Raw genomic sequence first — 20,046 nt, forward strand, 5'->3', positions numbered from 1 at the left:
GGCCGGCATGGCTGAAGGCTGCGCTCCGCAACCTTGAAGAGCGGCTGCGGCGGGAGGCGGGTGACCGGGAGGCGGGCACGATGGCAGAGCGCGGCCGCCGCAGCTGCGCACGGCCGGGCCGGCTGGCCTGAGCCGCCGGACGAACGCGGCTGCCTCTGCGCTTCCATGGAGCAGCGGGAAGGGCGAAACTCCGGAGCGCCGCGTCCCTGCGCTGCTGCCGCGGACTGTTGAAGGGGCCGAGCCCGCGCGGTCGCCGAGAGACGAGAGCCCCCGCCCCAGCCCGCAGGCCGGCCGCCCCGGGGCGGCGGGGGGCGTCGGAGGGCGGCGGAGGCGCGCCGAGCGAGCGGCGCCGCGGGAGAGGCCGGCGCGGGAGGCGGCCGCAGCAATGCCGGGCCCGCTGGGGCTGCTCTGCTTCCTCGCCCTGGGGCTGCGCTGCTCGGCCGAGCCCAGCGGCGCGGCGCCGCCTCTCTGCGCGGCGCCCTGCAGCTGCGACGGCGACCGTCGGGTGGACTGCTCCGGGAAGGGGCTGACGGCGGTGCCCGAGGGGCTCAGCGCCTTCACCCAAGCGCTGTGAGTGCCGGGGTGAGGGTGCCGGGGAGGGGGACTCAGGGGGTGCTGGGGGCGCGGAGCCGGTGGTCTATCCCACCCCACCCACAAGTGTCCCGAAGACGGAGACGCGGGTCACCTGTGTGTGTGTGGGGTGCTCGGCACTCATTCCTGCACGGCGGGCTTTACATACTGTGCCAGCCCGGGTCCGAGCCGCGAGTAGCTCTTTTTCTCAGGTTTTTGGGGGGCACAGTCACCCCTCCCCGTCCCCCAGCCTCCCAAGTGCATCTGGGGCCAAGCAGGAGGGAGGAATCTGGAAAGGCTCGCCCCTGGCAGCCTTTTCAGGAGACCTTCGCTTCTCACGCGGGGCCCCGCTCAGCTGGCGAGAGCTTTGCAATGAGCAGGCTGAGGGCGCCTAGAACTTGGCCTGAGTCTGCAGACCTAGGCACGCTTCGTGGGGAAACACCTGGAGCCTTAAGGGTTCCAGCATGTGGGGAGAAGAAACACTTGTGCCTCAGTCAGGGCGAATCCCTTTCCAGGTTGGCCTCATCCAGGTAGAGCGACTTGGCACCTTGGTCCAGTTCCACTCTGGACTCACCGACTAACGCCCAGGGTTCTGGATCGCGCGGGGGAATCGGGTAAAAACAAGTCAGAGGGGGAAACTGCAGGTTTCTTTTGGTGAAAACACTCTTCTTACCCAACTAGGCCTTTTAAAGAAGGAACGCTGACCTGAAGTACAGGCTATTGGAAGAAAACCAAAGTTCCAGAGCATAGTCTCTGCCCAACCAGAATGGAAGGCAGCAGTTTTCTCCTGTACCTTAATCAGCACAACTTTAATTTTGAGCTGCCTGGGGCTGGGAAAACCACTCAGATGGCTCTGACTTCTAAAATCCCCCTCCTCAAGGGGGACCTGAGGCTTTAGACATGGCCTTCAGAAAAGCAGAGGAATCTGAAATAGGTGTTGTAGGTGGTATAGGCAAAGGCCACCAATAGAGAAAGAATAGGGTAATTGAATGCAGGGCTTGGTGTGTGTGCTTGCTCTGGTGTTGCATGGCCAGAGTGATTCAATCAAGAGCCATGAAAGAACTGTTTGAGAGAGGAAGGGATTCTGAGAGGTCCTTGGGTGAAGGGAATTTCCTTTTACCTTAAAACCAAGGAAAGGGAACTCTGAGAAGTAAACAATTTTAAAGGAGTAACTGACCCTGCAAAGAAATCCTTTCTGTGCCGGCCAGAGCATTGCTGTATTTCCAGGTGGGTGGTGGAAGGCGTTCAGCTGGTTGCTCTCTGCCGGTGGGGTTTTATTGAGGATTGCAGCCTGTTGCCCCAAACCGGTCTCATTCTTTGCCTCCAGCTCCCCCTCTTTATTTTTCCTGCCTAGTGTGTTCTTTATGTATTTGAAGTCATTTTCCTCCAGCAAGGTGGAATTTGACTTTTCACTGAAAGAAATTAATTTTGCAGCGAAGAGTGGTTTGCCCACAAGCAGGTACATTCCTCGGTCAGGTTTGCGTGGGAGCCGGGAGCAGTGAGGGAAAGAAGATTGAGTAGAGGAGATAGGACTGGTTCCCCCCACCCGTCCCCCATTCTCACGAAACGTAGAAGTTCGTGCAGCAGAGGTTTCTTTACTGGAAGCCACTCAAGCCTCTCTGTGCATAGAAAGCCATGTTTGCACTATTTTGACCAGTTGTAAAGACCTTGTTTAGTAGATTCTTCCAGTTTTTTTTTTTTTAAATATTTTTATTTATTTCTAGGAGAGAGAGAGAGAGAGAGACAGCATGAACAGGGGAGGGTCAGAGAGAGAGGGAGTCACAGACTAAAACAGGCTCCAGGCTCTGAGCTGGCGGTCAGCACAGAGCCTGACGCGGGGCTCGAACCCACGAACCGTGAGATCATGACCTAAGTGAAAGTTGGACGCTCAACCGACTAAGCCACCCAGGCGCCCCTGATTCTTCCAGTTTTGATGGGTAGGCTTGTCCTATAAGGAAAAGGACTGTTTTACATTAGAACCTAAAACCACAAAGAAATATTACATTTTTAGGAGAGCACACTGCTGCCTGTAGGGCATCCTCCTTGAGAACTCCCTGGAGGTAGTAAAATGCTCTGTTCTCGATTTGGAGCCTTTACAGAACTTACCATTCAAGGCATGAGAAACAGAAATCATTGGTGCCTGTCCAGATTAGATTGCCTAAACTAGCACCATCATGGCACTTCCTGAGCTGCTGTGGTGAACAAATGTGTAACGTTTTCCTCTTCCACTTGTGACCTATAGCCAGAGTATACAGAGAACTCCTTATTCGATTCCCAGTACTCTTCATTTCATCCTCAAAAGTATATATTATGTGATTACTCCATTTAAAGGGCATTTCAAGGGCAGTGTGTTTGCGTTTTGGGAAACCAGCTAGTTCAAGGCCATGTTGAAGACGGGCAGGTGCTGTTGGTTGCACACTGCAATTGATTTGGGATCAGCTGGGGTCTTTTCCCAGGTATGTCTGATCTGTTGTCCCATTATAGCCTTAGTGAGCTACAGTTACACACCAAGGGTTTAGATCCATGGTCCGAAACTTTTGTTTACCCATTCCTAATTTCTGGAACATGTATGTACACCCATGCCTATTGTATGTAAAATTACACAGATACAAGTTAAAAAGATGGGACTGATTGCTTAATAAGAGTGCTTTTATTTTTGTCTCATGGCTCAGTGTTGTATGTAGCATCCTCACCTCTGCCAGGGGTAATTGAATCCCACCTTGGAGACCCTGGACTGACAAAGAGTAGAGCTTTTATTTTATTCAACTTGGAGTCCACAGAGCCTGGTACACAGGAGGCACTTAAAAATGTTGCAGTGATTAGAGAGGAACTTAAGGCCACACTGAGGGAAGAATCGGGGCTTGGAATTCAGACATCATTCCCACACAGGATTGCCAAAGTCAGCATTCTCAGCATTTAGTCTTTTGTCCAGATTTGAGAAGGCCCCAGAGAGAGGATACCTGCTGCTTCTCCTTCAGGCTCGTTTAAACTTGTTGAGTCCAACAGTGTCTATTTCCTGCTGAAAGCTGCTTTATCCGAGTCTGGGGGCAGAGGCACACGTAATCTCAGTACTGTTGATGGGATTCTTGTGTTCACACTATTTGCTGCACCTGTAGTGATTATTTATGTTTTGCAACAGCAGTTCTCAATCCTGTGTCACAATGCACTGGCTTGTCACAATTCACCCTGAGGTGCTTTGAGGGAAGTAATCTTACTAGTATTAAAATTCCAAAGTTTATTTTATCGGAGGGATTCAAGGTTATTCATATATTAATGGTAATAGATCACTTTGAATCACCTACACTCCCAGAATCTGAACTATGGTGAGAAAGGGATGAAGTCACAGAGGTGGTGGGGAGGGGTTTGCACATGTGTGTCTTCTGGTTTATGTGTCGTTGCCTAGACATTTGGGAGCCATAGACCCATAGCACAGGTTTCCACATCCTAGATATGTCTGGTGACCAGTTTTAACATTACACAGGCTGTTTTTGTGGCTTTGATCCCTTGGGCCTAGTCTTTACCATGCCACTAAGTGATTATGTGGCCTTGGGCAAGTCATTCTCCCTTTTTTTTCCTTTTCTTTTTTTATTTAGTAACCATTTCCTTATCTGAAAAATGAAATAATTAGACTGGCTAGATTACATCAAAGACTGCTTGTAGCTCCCAGAAGTTCTGATTTTATAATTCTTCTATAATTTTAGGATGGCAAGGTGACGATAATATTATGATCCTCTCGTAAAAGATCCCAGGAGCAGCAGGATTTCATTCTAGGTGAAGTTGCTCAAGCGTCTTCATTACCACTCACTTGGAGGAGGAGTTCTTTGTGTTTAGAAGTGTGTGTTAGGAAATTTGCCATGGAGACTTGTTGCAGAATGCATGACTGGCTAAGGCGCTTTGCTAGGGTAGAATAGCCTTGCTTGTTTCCTGTGGGTATGGCTTAACACTTGGAAAATAAAATCGTTCGGTTTCAGTAATTTGGATACTGTACAAAAAGTTACTCAATGTCCTCACTTCCATATAATTACTCATAATCTCTCCAGCCTTCACAGCATGTGTGTACCCTGTACATTGGGCAGGTTATTGAGCTTTCAGTAAGGAATTCACAGTTACCTGAGAGGCCTTGAAGTGTTTTTAAAATTAATCTGTTGCTTTTTCTTCTGTTGGAAGCGTCATCTCAGATTCTTCCTTAAGATGTGCTTTTTTTTCCCCACTACACCAAATACCTTTCTCCTCTTAATAGTATCATTTGAAAGTATTTTCTTCTGCTTCCTCCGATGTCTACTGTATTCTCTGGTGAACTGCTGGGTTCTCTTTAAATAAAAGAGAAGAAAGCTCATTCTGCTGGGCATATGGAGAGCTGGTTTCCAGACCTGTCAATAAATCACACGAGTGACCTTGCATGGGTGACATGCTTAACCCCTCAGGGCCTTGGTTTCTTCACCTGTAGAACAAGGAAATAAACAACTCTTTACTGCCAGATTCTTTCTCTTGAATTTGATTATTATTTTTTATGCATTTCTTGCATCCTCTCCGTTGTGTTAAGGGAAGTATATTGTCTAAATCATGGAATCGCTCACCCACCCGGGAAACTTCTCCAGTTGTCCCAACTCTCCTGGAATATTTCCATTGAATGGGGAGCTCACTGCCTTCAGGAGGCAACAATGTGCTGGGTGTGGTCTGAACAATACCTCGGACTTGAACCCATAATTCTCATTTGGTGCCCCTAAAGGTTTTGCAGTAACCACTAATGTTTTATGATTTCTAGTCGAATCAACTGCTAGTGACAGTTATGGTATCACAAGCATTTAAAGTCCAGGCACTTGGTTCTCAGCATTAGAATTGTAAGGTAACATTTGACAACTTAATCTCTTACGGAAGATCAAAGTTTTGTACTGGTAGGTGGATCCAGGCAAGTTTGGGCATTTTCTTGGCCTCTGTCAGTCTATCTCTCAAATACTTATTTTAGTCATCTTTATAATAGCAAAAGTACAGACAGCCTGCAAGTTTGGATTTTGGTTTCTGGTCTCCCTGTTTGCACCTATCTTTTCATTCCCATTTTTCTGATCAGTACATGATGGATATTGAACTACACAAGTTCTCTCACTGCTTTGAATTTCTCTGAACCTGCGTAAACTATTAAGCAAGTAAAGTTCTAGGAATCCTTTAGTGATTCATTGAATTTTTTTCTATGACTCTCACTTTTTCTCTATAAAAAAGATATAAATTTCCATAAAAGTACAATGTTTGTTGGTATACCTGGGTTAAAAGTTAAACCCTGCCAGATGTGCCTTTCACTCTGAAAAATGTAACTAATATGACTCAGAGTGTACTTGATAAGACAGCTTTGCTCTTTTAATTTTAAAAGCTAGATCTCAAGGTTTTGGCTTTAGAAGGGTGTTATCCAGCTTGCCCTTGACTGTCTCGGGCAGCCTTAAGTTTTTGGCAATGCTAACAGCTTTTCACGTATATAAAAGAATATGGATAACTTTTTCCTTTTTGCCCCCAACTTCGTTCAGTGAGCTGTAGTTTTTTCAGAGCTTCATTAAGATGATAAAATCCTCTACTTTTAAGTTCTGCCAGTAAAGAATAAAATACCAGGGCATTTAGCAAATCGGTAGGTACTCTCACACAAATGGCCAATTCGTCTGCTTTTCTAGGCATTTCTTTTGTGTTTACGTACTTGTTGGTCAAACTAGGCCAGGTAGCAGCCCTACTGTCTGAAATGGGGTGAGTTACAAATTGAGTTTAGAAATCAGGCTTAGCAAGAGACAGATCGTCATTTTATAGTTCATATACATTTAGTAACCTCAATTTGTAAAGACTTTAGCAAGTTTGTACTCAAATACCCCCTTTTAAATGGCAAGATGTAATTATGAGGTAGTCTACTCTGTATTCACCCATCAATAGACAAGTATTTGTTGTTAAACAGTGTAGACGGCTGGCACCGTGTTTAGCGTGGTTCTTTAAGTGTAATGAAGTTAAAATTCTGCAGGTTTGGAGTGGTTGTTTTCAGTCTCTAAAGTGTGTTTTGATACCATTACCTCTACTAATTTCAAAAAAGCACTCCCCCTAGGTACTGAGTTGACAGCAAGCTTTGGCATCGGGCACCTCTTTTTTTAGATGCAAATGACTGAGGTTCCAGAATGCCCTTATAAGAGTCCACGTCCAATAAGTGAACGTCTTTGAAAAATATGTTTTTCTGGTTCTCCTAGCATTTCTGTACTGAAAGACCTGATGGCGAAGGCATCGGACCACCCCTCTGGCAACATGTTGGCCCATAAGAATGTGAGCATAGCCTTGTAAATGGGGCACCTGGGTGGCTCAGTCGGTTAAGCGACCGACTGCGGTTCAGGTCATGATTTCACGGTTCGTGGGTTCGAGCCCCGCATTGGGCTCTGTGCTGACTGCCAGCTCAGAGCCTGGAGCCTGCTTCTGATTCTGTGTCTCCCTCCCTCTTTGACCCTCCCCTGCTCACGTTGTCTCTCTCTCTCTCTCTCAGAAATAAAACATAAAAAAAAAAAAAAGAATAGCTTTGTAAGGAAATGTAAACCATAGATGTTTTAGGAGACGGCTGGGTTATCTGTGCTACTGAGAAACTTGTGGAGGAAGCATATCTAATATATTTCAAGTTATTTGATGACACTTTATCCTTCATATTTAATTTGTGTTAAAGTATTCAGAATCAAGACAAGCAAAAGATTATGTAAGTCCCATTGGCTAGTTTTTTCTTTTCCTCCATTTTAACAATAGAATGTAGACTTTTATTTATTTTTTTAACAAAGTTTTAAATATAAAGTTGACCATTGGAAGAAAGAAAATCTTAGTGCACCCAGACAACAAAATATGTTTGATGCAGGAATCAGGTTTTAGAAGCCCATATCCAGAAAAATCATGAGTTAAGTCTTCATAGTCCCGTACATTTTTAAGGTTTTATTTGAGGAAAAATTTTCCCTCCTAAGAAGAGTGATGTAAACTTGGCCAAGAGACAGTTGCTTTACCTCGGAGCTGTTCTAGGCTGGGCGGAGGAATGAGTCTCACATCTCCATTCCCCTCAGGCGGCGAAGTTCACACAAGCAGCTCCTAGTAGGAACTGCAGACAGTAACTTGGTACAAGTGGGTGACATCACAACGTCCCTAAAGAGCTTGATTAGAACTGTTTTCCCAGGAAGATAGATGGAGGTCTCATTTTCACTCCTGTCAGGGTTCTTGTTTTCAAGGTGTGGGATAGGGCATGTGCTTCCAAGTTGGCAGTCTTTTCTCTGAAACTCCAGAGATTGGGCTGTGCTGTTGATTAACTTCTGGGTCCCCCCCCCACCCCCCCCCCCCCCCCCCCCCCCCCCCCCCCCCCCCCCCCCAGTTTTCCTAAGGGAAAATGCTAAAAGGCTCTTGGAGAAACTACATGGATCATAGGAAAAGGGTTCGGCAGATGAGATTTTCCCAGGAGAGAGGAGACCTGTGGTCACCACTCAATTCTAGGTTGTCACCCTTTCTGTGTGGTGGAAGCCATCTCAGATAACTGCTTTCCTATGGGAGAATTCTCCAGAGCAAGAGAGCACAAGCTCTTGAATGATTTATACCTTAGGAACTGTGTTTTAAAGTCTGCCAACTCTTGGGGTGCCTGGCTGGCTCACTCGGTAGAGCATGAGACTCTTGATCTCAGAGTTGTAAGTTCAAGCCCCACTTTGGCCATAGAATTCACTATATATATATTATATATATATTAATATATATATATTAATATATATATAATATATATATACATATATATTATATATATATATATATAAAAGTCTGTTGACTTTTTGGGGGGGGGTAAGAAAACAATGTCAACTACCCTTTAGGTATCTTATCGTTCTTAAAGACTCTTCATATACTCTTCTGTTTTAGGCACTAGATCCACCCAGTCTTTGCATTTTCCAAAGTGATAGCTCCCCATTAATTCTCTTCAACTCTCCTTGTCTCACATAAATTGAAGCACTGAAATAATTTGTATACAGTGTGATCAGAATTAATTAGGGGATATTAAGTGAATTTAATACACTTCCAATACTTTAGTATCATGTTTTAAAAAATTCATATTAGGGGTTTACTGATATTTAGCCATTTATCATAATCAGGTTTCATCCTTTCTGTGCTACTTCTGCTAGTTCATCTCATTTGATTAGTTTATTTAATTTTTACTTATTTAATTATTTAGTTACAAATTTTTAATTTTTTTTCATTTCATCCAGTTTTTAAAATATCTCAATATTTTCCTATCTTTGTAAGAACGAAAAATTTTCTTGTTGTCCTTCTGTTCTTTCCAAGGTCATTTTGAGTCCCTGGTCACTAATCCAGCTCTTTATGTCACTATTCCCGGGTCTTCTTTTTATAGGACTGTCTTTATGAATAGGCCTTCAAAAATGATTTTGTTTTTGAGAGTATGGCACAGGGAATCCTGACCCCTGAGTTCCCAATCAGTGCGGGCATGTCATGTAGCCACTTTGAACGTTGGCTTTTCCAGCTACAAAAAGAGGTAGCTTTATCTTCAAGGGTCACACGTAGGAAGCTTCAGCATGACCTGTTTGAGTGACTGTGAGGGCCCGTTTTATTGTCCTTTATTTTGGGAGCGACTAACCCATTGCATGTGTGTGTGAATCCTACTTCTCTGGTTCTTTGAATGTACACCAGGTCCACAGGTATTGTAGACTTCACAGGTAAGCTGTTGTGCTGATGGGAAAAAGTCTATGTATCTGGCAGATTTTTTTCATTCAAAAAACCATAAAGATCCTGGTGGAGAGAAAGTGGTATATACATTTTGCCAAGATCCCTTATCATAGGTGGTGCTACTCCCTTTCTAACAAGAGAGCCTGATTTGCGGGGTGAGGGAAGGACTTAGAGATTCTCCTGAGGGGAGAGCTCAGGGGAAATCGTGTTGGCTCTTCTGGGCCTCTGTGATCCAGCCCTGGTTTCCTCAGACGGCTGGTCAGGTAGAAAGGTGCTGTCCTAACAAGGAACACAGTTTTTTCTCTGCACAACAAATAGGCATGTAACCTTAGGCAGTGTCAGTGTGATCTTCAGATTCAAATTTTCTACTTCCAGATTTTGGAACACTGGATTTTCATTAAGCCATGCCTAAATCTTTGGGAAGCCTCATGCCAAAGCGTGCCTTCTGTAGTTTCTCAGATCATTTTCCATGTTGGGGATAGATAAGATTTACTCAAGATTGACAGTTTAGCTACATTCTTGTTTCTTCACATCACTTTCTTTCTAGAAATAATCAGATTATGAGAGAACTTTTTAAGTACTTTCAAAATGGCATTTTATTGGTTATTTGGATACCTGTCTATTCCTTTTTACATTTGAGATTAATGCTTGAGATTTGTAGATAAAGAAAAGCTTATTATCATAAAGGTAGTTTTAGAGCCCGAATACATTCTTTAAGATCTTTTGTATTTCTAAAAAGTTACATGGCATTCTTGTTAAGCAGTTAAATCATTCTCAGAAACTTTAAAAACTTTTCTGGGTTTTGATCCAGACCTGATCTGAAAATGAATGATAAAGCCAGAGCAGCAGCTAACATATGCAGCGGCGCTCACAACCTATTTAGATTGTCTGAGTGTTTCAAATACAGTTGTGCATTTTCTACTTGGGGTCCCTCTCCTTAAAAAAAAAAAAAATGTTTGGGATGTTTTTCCCATTACCATCTTGACATCTGCCTGGTTACACATGAATAGCTTGACCCAGTCCCTCAGCAGGGAGACTACCGTGGCCTTGCTTTCAATAGCCATGTCACTGACAAAGAAAACATATGGAATATTTCATTCCTGGCCTTTGCAAACAGTCTGGGGCTGTGAGGGCATGCAGCAGAAGGCTTCATACTTCATGGTAGGTTGGCAAGTTTGTGTGCTAACCACAGGCTGTGCTGCTAGCAATCAGATGTGTTTTCCAAAGCCCCGTAACATTCTGTGGAAAAGGACTCTTGTGTTTTGGATAAATCAGTTTCCGCTATCATTTTGAATTAAGTTTGTATGACCTGATTCCATGGTGGGTTTCCGACTTAATCGTATATTTCACTAAAGGGAACTTGTGTGTGTGTGTGTGTGTGTGTGTGTGTGTGTGTGTGTGTGTATGTGCGTGTGTGCACGCACATTCAGGACATTTGGATGCTGTTCTCCCAGGATTGATACATGGTGTGTTTAATGGATATACATGTTGGAAGGAGGATGCTTGATTCCCAGTAGAACATGCCTTGAGGACTGTCTGCCCCTATGTTTATCTTATTGTCAGTTCAAGATCAATTGATCATTGCCTACTAGCCAAGTACTGCTGCACTGACCTTTATAGGTTTCTCTTGCAAAGTACCAGCCTTCTACTTGGGGACTGTGTTTCAGTTCTGCTAGCATTAGAGGCTTTGCCTTGTGGCATCTGAATCTATAGTGTGGAAGCTTATCAGCGGGGGTTGCAGGAGGGGCCAAGAATGTGAAGAAGAGGGGTAAATCAGTTGCCTTCTTCTGTGTTAAAAGAATTTGCCCTTGGCACAGCCTTGGCTGCGGTGGCATTCCAGAAGGAGAAAATACAAAAACAAAACTCTGTGACATCCCAAGATGAGAGGATTCATGACTTTGGTGAAGGAGATAATGACATACATTTCGTCAGGGTCCTTTCTACTAAGTTACCCCAGCCTGAAATTCTAGTTTTATTGTTTCCTAGACATGTGGGCTGGTTTTGATGGGAGTTGATTTATGAAAAAGGAAATGAGTTCCTATATTACCCAGCTATAGCCAAATACTTAAATGTATGTATACATTTTTTTCTGTAATGTATGTATACATCATATCTAGAAGGAATTTGTGGTGGTTCTTGGTATCATCACCAAACATTAATTGTAAAACAGTGCGCTGAAAGGAATTATTGCCTTTCACGGTTTCTCATAAGTATAATTCCTTTTTTAGTTCTTGAGTAGCATAGATTTCTTTTCAATGTGTTGGCTTTTGGAAGGTTACATTTTTAAAAGCTTAGGGTTTATGGTTCTTCACAAATGAGTCTAGTTGAGGTCCTCTGCTTTCTTTTAGTGCCTTCATATTCTTATCCTAAAATAACTAGTTTAATCTGGTGTGTTCCATCTTTCTTTGACTACTTAACTAACTTTCATAGCTTTGAATTCATAAGAAAACTCTCCTCAAATCTCTCAATTCTAAAATGCACCTTTTTGTGTGTATAGCTTTGCTGGTGTTGAAGTGGATCTTGTAATCTGACCACTACTACTGTCCAGATCTAGAACATTTCCATCTCTTTGCTTCTGCCCATGCATGTTGTAGTCCTCCTGTCTCCCCATCCCTAGTCCTTGGCATCTGGTAGACTCTTTTCTACCTTGGGTCTCTTCTATTGTTTTGCATTTACCAGAATGTTCTAGAAATTGAGTGAAACAGAATGTACTCTTGTGCCCGGCTTCTTTCACTTACCATAATGCTTTTGAGATTCTCATATTGCCACACATATTATTACGTAATATTCCTTTTTATTGCTGAGGAGCATTCCATGATATGATGTGCCACAACTGATTTGTCCATTTCCCAGTTGAGGAATACTTGCCTTGCTTTTAGTTTTTGGCAGTTATAAATAAAGCCAATATAATTACACAGAGGTTTCATATGAACATAGGTTTTCATTTCGCTTTTATAAACACTTAGGAGTGAGATCCTGGGTCACGTTGAAAGTGTATGTTAATAAAATGTCAGTCTAGGATTTAATGTCTTAGAGCTATAGTGAGGTTTGATACTACTAATTACTTATAGCCTCAATATATTATTAGCGTGATACATATTAGTAATAGCAAAAGCTGTTAAAAACGGATTTTGTTTAAATGGCTCTACTTTTTAAAGGATTGTAATTATTATTGTTGTTATTATTATTTTAAGTAAGCCCTATGCCCACCATGGGGCTTGAACTCATAATTCTGAGATTGAGAGTGCCATGCTCTAGCGACTTAGCCAGGTGCCCCAAAAGAGAATTCTTAGCCCTCTTTTTGGTATCTGACAGTTACTCTGATATCCCGAAGAACTTGTGGAGAACTGCTCTCAATGTGGAGCATTTTGTTTACGGTGACAAAATTTTGGATTTTTAGCATGTCCATGTTTGGAAAGTCTGATTCAAAAAAATAGAAATTTGGTTGGGAATTGCTGGGCCTACTGTGTATCAAGTGTGTTGCATGTGTTAACTGTAATTTGCATGGTAATCATCCTAGGTCCCTGACATGGTTCACATTTCATAGCTGTGTATCTGGAGACCCAAAAGGGTTCAGTAACTTGCTCAAACGTCCCACGGTTAGTGGGTGGTAGTTTGTGAAGCTCCGACATTCACTATTTGTTTGTAGCTCCTTTAGTTTACTTGGATAGTTGACAGTTTATTAGAAGAGGAGAAGGTAAAATGAGAAACAAAATGGTGAGGAGCCACAGGTTCTCATGGGGGGGGAGGGGGTAAAGATCAGAACCGAACACAAAGTATCTGGCAAAAGCACACAGACACCTACGTGTATGTGCATACAGTCGGAGACTGTGAGTTGGTTTAGGAGTAACTTACAGGAAACAATCTATTTACTGTGTAAAATTAAGTTATCTTTTATTCACAGCAAAATTTTTTTGCAAAGTATGTGTTAGTCTCTTTGCCTTTTGCATTTTGTTTGAAAGCTTTCACATAATTTTCTATGTCAATAGTGTTTTTCTGTGTCAGCAAAATAAGTATCAGTTGTGTGCCTTTTGACTTGCTGTTTCTTTTGTGGAATTCACTTAGATGGTATATGAGGCTCCATTAGCATACTGACTTTCCTGCTTCTCACAGAGCAAATGTCTGAATGTGCCTCTTTGAACCAAGACCATGAAGTAAATGAAAAAGCGAAGTGTGTGCTTATGATGGTTTCCATATAGCTGCTCCCTTTCACTCACTGGAATTTCCTGCCTCTCCTGTTGAAGATGTTTTTATAGGCAAGTCAGCATAAAAGTGCATCACCCATGAGCCTTTTTCCCCCCAAGGCATTTCATTTAGCCAACTTGGTATTAATTTAGTTGGTACTCTTTAGTTGACTTGAACACTGTGTTTGTTGATTGTGCGGGCTGATGTTTATTAAGCTGTTAATATTTTACAGACTGGATGGGCTCCTATTTGGATCTGTGTGCTCTTTTCTTTAGCAGCAGAGTTGTTCGTGATTGAATCTGTGGCCACAGTTTTGACTTTGAATGGGGTGACAGCCAGCTGGACTGTTATTTGGTGACTCTAAAGGTCTTCTTCGGGAAGCATTTTCCTTTTTCATCTAATTCATGTTGCGGTCTTGGTCTTCTTTATGGTCTGGCTTTCTGTTCAGATAAACCATCATCTTCAACTTGTTATTAACTTAGATGCTAATAATTATAAATGTTATTGAGGACCAGGCATTATGTGAAGTGATTTACATGTGTTATCTATTTAATACTGTTAATAGCCTTCTAAAGTACATGCCATTATTCTCTCCATTTTAGATGAAGAAACCACAGAGGGGAAGGTCACATAGGTTATGAACGAAGTTTTGTAAATGGGGTGTAGGATCTTGGTTTTTCAGGCCAACGTTATTTGGTTGAGTGCCGTACGACAGTGTTCTGCCGTGTTTCTCCTAGATGTAGGCGTTCATCTATGTTGCGTGTCATGGATGTTATGAACTGCTCATTTTATAGATGAGGAATTCGTTCTCTCTGGAGAGGTTGGATCTGTTTTGTTCTCTGCTTGACATATTCTCAGCCTCTTAGATTATAGACTTGGACCCTTCTAAATCTTAAAGGCCATCTGGTACTGTGGGGCTAACACTCTTCTGGGTGTTATGGGCCACTCATCAAAGGGGCTAGGTCTTTCTTTCTGTGGGGGAGATGAAAAGGCCATTTTTCCCAAGGACATATATTTTACATGTTTTTAGACCTGGTATCTGTTTATTATTTTCTAAACCTTTCAGTTACATAAATTGGTAACACCAGCATCTTATATTTTTTAGACCTTTCCTCCCTTCTCAGTCCATTTCTTTTAAGACTGGTAGAAAACAGTTGGTCTGGTTTAAATTCTCCATTAACTGGGCAGAAGTCCAGTTACATTTAGTCGTATGTCTTGCCCAGAACCATTGGTAGCCCTCCACAGTATGTTAAAAACAAAACAAAGGAGAGGAGCCTGGGTGGCTCAGTAGGTTAACGCTGGACTTCAGCTCAGGTCATGATCTCGCGGTTCGTGGGTTCAAGCCCCATGTCAGGCTCTGTGCTGACAGCTCAGAGCCTGGAGCCTGCTTCAGATTCTGTCTCCCTCTCTCTCTGCCCCTCCCCCACTCACACTCTATCTCTCTCTCTCAAAAATAAATGTTAAAAAAAGACTAAAATATATTATCAGAAAAGGTGGCCTTTTCTTTGATAATATAAGCCTTTAACATTTGAAAAGACTCTTGACTTCAGTTGCTTGTGGCTTAAGCTTGTCAGATGGTAAGATATTCTGTGCTTTTTCCTTGTGCTTTGTCCAATTTTTCATGGGCCCAGTACTTTGTTGAAATGTATATATTTTGTGGAGGTGAATAAAAAGCTTTCACACAGATTTTATCAGTTCAAACCGATTTATTGAGAGCTACTAATACTGTATTTGCATCGTGATTCATGGAATCAGTAGTCTTTTTTTTTTTTAACTTTATTTTTGAGAGAGTGCAAGGGAGGCTGAGGCGGAGTCAGAGAGAGAGGTACAGAGGATCCAAAGTGGGTGCTGCCCTGGCAGCCTCGAGCCTGATGTGGGGCTCAAATTCACAAACTGTGAGAGAATGACCCGAGCCAAAGCTGGATGCTCAACTGACTGAGCCACTCAGGTACCCTGAATTAGTAGTCTTTCAGCTTTAAAGTAATAATTATTGAGGCAATAAGTCAATACTTAAAAATTTAATTTAGCATTTATTAAGTGCTTTATGCGTTCGGAACTGTTGTTGGTTCTGGAGACAGAGTTATCAGGTAAAATACCTGTAATTTACCTGGCATGGTATAGGGTAGGGGTGGTGGTAGATAGTTAAGAAATAAATACAGTAAGGGGCGCCTGTGAGGCTCAGGTGGTTAAGTATCTGGCTTTACCTCAGGTCATGATTTCTTGGTTCTTGAGTTTGAGCCCCATGTTGGGCTCTGGGCAGACAGCTCAGAGCCTGGAGCCTGCTTCAAATTCTGTCTCTCCCCTACTCACACCCTGTCTTTCTGTCTCCCACTCTGTCTCTCTCTCAAAAATAAACATTAAAAGTTTAAAAAAACATAACAAACATATGAGGTCAGGTAATATTAGGAACTGAAGAAAAAGAAAGCAGGGTGAAGGGGTCTCACTAAGCAGGGTAGGTTTGAATGGGGTGATTAAGATAATTACTGATTAAAATAGTATCTGTTGGAAAATGAACCATCTTAAGCAATGGCAAAACAAGATTTAAAAAGTTTCTCCTCACCCCGTTGTGATAAATAAAACATAAAAAGAATAAAATCAGCATTCCTTAATAAACTGGTATGCCAATGCAGTGGAGTAGTACACAGCAATAAAAGATCAAATTATTGGGCACCTGGGTGGCTCAGTTGGTTAAGCCTCCAGCTTTGGCTCAGGTCATGATCTCACGGTTCGTGGGTTCGAACCCTACATTGGGCTCTGTGCTGACAGCTAGCTCAGAGCCTGGAGCCTGTTTTGGATTCTGTGTCTCCCTCTCTCTCTGACCCTCCCCTGCTCACGCTGTCTCTCTCTCTCAGAAATAAATAAAAAAACATTAAAAATACTAAAAAAAAATCAAATTATTAATGCATGCAACAACATGAATAGATCGTGAGCGTATTATGCTGAGTGAAAAAGCCAGTTTCATTAGGTTCCACATGGCATACAATTCCATTTAAGACACTCTAGAAATGACAAAACTCTAGAAATGGGGAACAGGTCAGTGGTTGGTAGGTTAGAGGTGAGTGGACTGCAGTGTGACTTTGGAGGCGTAGCAGGAGGGAGTGATGGAGTAGCAGTGGCAAGGGGCTGTCTTCATTTTATTTTGCTTCATTTTTAATATAGGCGTAGTTGATCTGGAGCCCAAAGCAAGGAATGGAAGAGAGAACAAAATTGTCCTTGAGAGTTTTTTTTTTTTTATTGTTATTATTTCATGGCAACACATTATGGGAAGTTCTGTTTCATTTTCCAAGTAGAAGTTTGTGGGATTGAAGGTGTCTGTTTTCTTCTAAGAATCGAAAATACTCAGCCAGGAGGAATTGGATGCATTAATTCCATCCAGGGCTTCATTTCAGGTAGAGTAATGTGCCCATGTTTTTGTTGTTGTTGTTGGTTTTTTTTTTTTTTTTTTGTATAATGGAGCAGTTTCTTTTCTTTTCTTTTTTTTTTAAGTGTTTTATTTATTTCTAGGAGAGAGAGACAGCGTGAGCAAGGGAGGGTTAGAGAGAGGGAGTCACAGACTGAAACAGGCTCCAGGCTCTGAACTGGCTGTCAGCACAGAGCCTGACACGGGGCTCGAACCCACGAACCATGAGATCATGACCTAAGCGAAAGTCGGACGCTTAACCGACTAAGCCACCCAGGTGCCCCTTGGAGCAGTTTCTTATGATTGTAGTGCTGACTACTTGAAACTGTGCATGTGATTAAAACATGAGTGCATGTAAAAAGTAGTGAAATCTGAGTAGGATCTGTATTTAATAGTGCACCAAAGTAAATATCCTGGTTTAGCTAATGTATTATGGTTACATGAGGTGTTGTCACAGGGAAAAACTGGGTCAAAGATGCATAGGAACTCTACTAGTTTTTCAAATTTTGCTGAGTTTTATTTAAAAACAACACACTAAATCAGTTTAAGGTCTTGAAAAATCTTTGTCTTGGCCTCACTCCTTAAATAAGATGGGCAGGGGAGAGCCTGGGTCGCTCAGTCAGTTAAGTGTCTGACTCTTGGTTTTGGCTCAGGTCATAATCTCATAGTTTGTGGGTGTAAGCCTCACATTGGGCTCCACGCTGGCAGTGTGGAAGCAGCTTGGATTCTCTCCTCCCTCTCTCCTCTGCCTGTCCCCTGCTCATGCGCTTGCTCTCTCTCTCTCTCTCTGTCTCTGTCTCTCTCTCTCTCAAAGTAAATAAATAGACTTAAAAAAAAGTTTTAAAAAATAATTTAAAAAATAAGATGGGGAAACTGAGTTTCTGAAGTGAGAGGATAAAGAGGTTACAGAACTAGAGTCTGAATCTAGATCTTTTAACTTTTGAGTCAACATTAATAGCTCCCTTAGAACATAGCTGGTTTTAATTGCTTTTAAGCAGCTGTTGGGAGATTATGCTTGTGTACTGCATCTTTCTCCCTAGCTCCCTTCCTCAAGTCCCCTCCACGTGTGTGTGTGTGTGTGTGTGTGTGTGTGTGTGTGTGTGTGAACTCTTCTATGTCCTGCAGCATAGAGAAGTGTAAGATACAAAGTATGCACTGGGTTTACCATTTCAAGGATTTTAGCCGTGTATTTGAAGAGAACCCCTCTGCCTCTTCTATTATGGAGGCATTTTGTTTCTGAGCGCCTAGTATAATCTAACTAGCATGATGTTGGATCTCTGCCTGTGAATTAGTAGCTGAGTGGTGTTTTACTTCTGATGATTCAGTATATTTGCCTTAATTGCTGGATTAACCAATTTCTTGCCTCCCACAAAAAGCACACACATTTGTGTAAAGAGAGGGTAAATGAATGAAGTTTTAGGGACTAATTTTTGTGGTATTTAAGCAACAATAGTCTAGATTACCCACAACCTTAATTTCCTTTCATGAGTCCTATAGATGGGCTTTGTCACCATTTACACTTGATTACTTCATTGTTAACCCCAGTGATGTGAGTTAGCGTGCAAAGACTTAATTATTCCTTTCTGGCCTAGTGAGAAATTTCCTTCCAATAATTGCCTCCACTGTCCTTTAGCCTCTTAAGCATTTAGTTTGTTTGGAACAACATTGTTGCTCAGAAAGCATTTCCAAGCTTAGCAGTGCCTGGAGCTGTCTCTGGGCCATAATTTATACCTTTGACATAGTGACTGAGGCCTCAGTGCTTGGGTGGTATGACTGGTTGATGCTCTTCATTAGAGCAGTGAGGTGATACATGTATCTGAAGGTTACAAGAAGAAAAGTTCATGACTGAACAGTACTGAAGAGTTCTCTTGTGGTCTCTCTCTCTCAATTTAACATTTCCTTATTTTAACTGAACTCTTATGCCAACTTTGGGTATAACATTAGGTTCCTAAAAAAAAAAAAAAAAAAACTTTAGTGTTTTAAAGAAGTGTTTTTGTAAGGCAGTCATGCACAATGATAGTTACACATGCAGTGATAGTTATAGTGTAGAAGTCACTGGAGAAGGTGTCTCTGTCAATATGAGGCTCGGACTTGCTGGATGAAATTAAAATTGATGAAATTTGCCAGGCTTGGCAAAGAGATGTCTTTGTTTCATTTCAGTTACCTTTTAATATAGGCATAGTTGATCTAGACCCCTAAAGCAAAGGATGGAGATGAGAGAAAAATTTTCCATGAGAGTATTTCTTATTTCATGGCAACATTACGGGAAGTCCTGTTTCATTTTCCAAATGGAGGTTTGTGGAATTAAAAGTGTCTATTTTCTGCAAGGGAATTGAAAATATTCTGCCAGGAGGAGTTTGAAAGTATTAATTCTACCCAGGGCTTTGTTTCAAGTAAAGTAATATTTCTGTGTCTTTATAGGCATTTTATAAGGCTTAGTTAATACCATTTTTGGGGAAGGAGGGGAAACAGCATAGTTTCAGCACTTTACCCCTAAGGCCCCTGTCACCCAGCTTCAAAATTCTATCCCTTCCCGGGGTGCCTGGGTGGCTTAGTCGGTTAAGCATCCGACTTTAGCTTAGGTCGTGATCTCGCGGTTCGTGGGTTTGAGCCCCACGTCGGGCTCTGTGCTGACAGCCAGCTCAGAGCCTGGAGCCTGTTTCGGAGTCTGTGTCTCCCTCTCTCTCTCACCCTCCCCTGCTCATGCTGTCTCTCTCTATCCTAGAAATAAATAAAAATATAAAAAAAAAACATTAAAAAAATTTAAAAAAATAAAGTATTAAAAAAAAATTCTATCCCTTCCCATTTCCTTGAACAATATTAACTGCTCTGTTTTTCTCAGAGAAGATCTAGAATAACAATGGCATCATAGAGTAATTGGATATTTTACAATAAAAATACTTACATGCCAGTCTGTTAGAGGTACAGCTACTTCATTAGGAAGTAGAATAATATTGCATTCATCACACTAATTAAAAATGTTTGGGGCACCTGAGTGGCTCAGTCAGCTAAGCGTCTGACTCTTAGTTTTGACTCAGGTCATGATATTCCAGCTTTCCAGCTTTGTGGGTTTGAGCCCCACATCAGATTCTGTGCTGGCAGTGTGGAGCCTACTTGGGATTCTCTCTTTATCCCTCCACTCTCCCCCACCTCTCAGCCCCTCCCCCACTCATGCTGTCTCTCTC

The 20,046-nt window shown here is 42.3% G+C and overlaps 1 protein-coding gene across 1 annotated transcript in view; it reads left to right on the plus strand.

The window, feature by feature from the left end:
• The first annotated feature begins 307 nt into the window (after positions 1-307).
• LGR4 (leucine rich repeat containing G protein-coupled receptor 4) overlaps positions 308-20,046 on the plus strand; it is a 103,688-nt gene continuing 83,949 nt past the window's right edge. Inside the window, exon 1 of the mRNA XM_039217100.1 lies at positions 308-570. Coding sequence (XP_039073031.1) covers positions 386-570 — 185 coding nt within the window. The 5' untranslated portion in view covers positions 308-385. The remainder of the gene's footprint in view (positions 571-20,046) is intronic.

This window comes from Hyaena hyaena, unplaced genomic scaffold, assembly GCF_003009895.1.
Source record: "Hyaena hyaena isolate Hyena2069 unplaced genomic scaffold, ASM300989v1 scaffold_668, whole genome shotgun sequence".
In the NCBI taxonomy this organism is placed as follows: domain Eukaryota; kingdom Metazoa; phylum Chordata; class Mammalia; order Carnivora; family Hyaenidae; genus Hyaena; species Hyaena hyaena.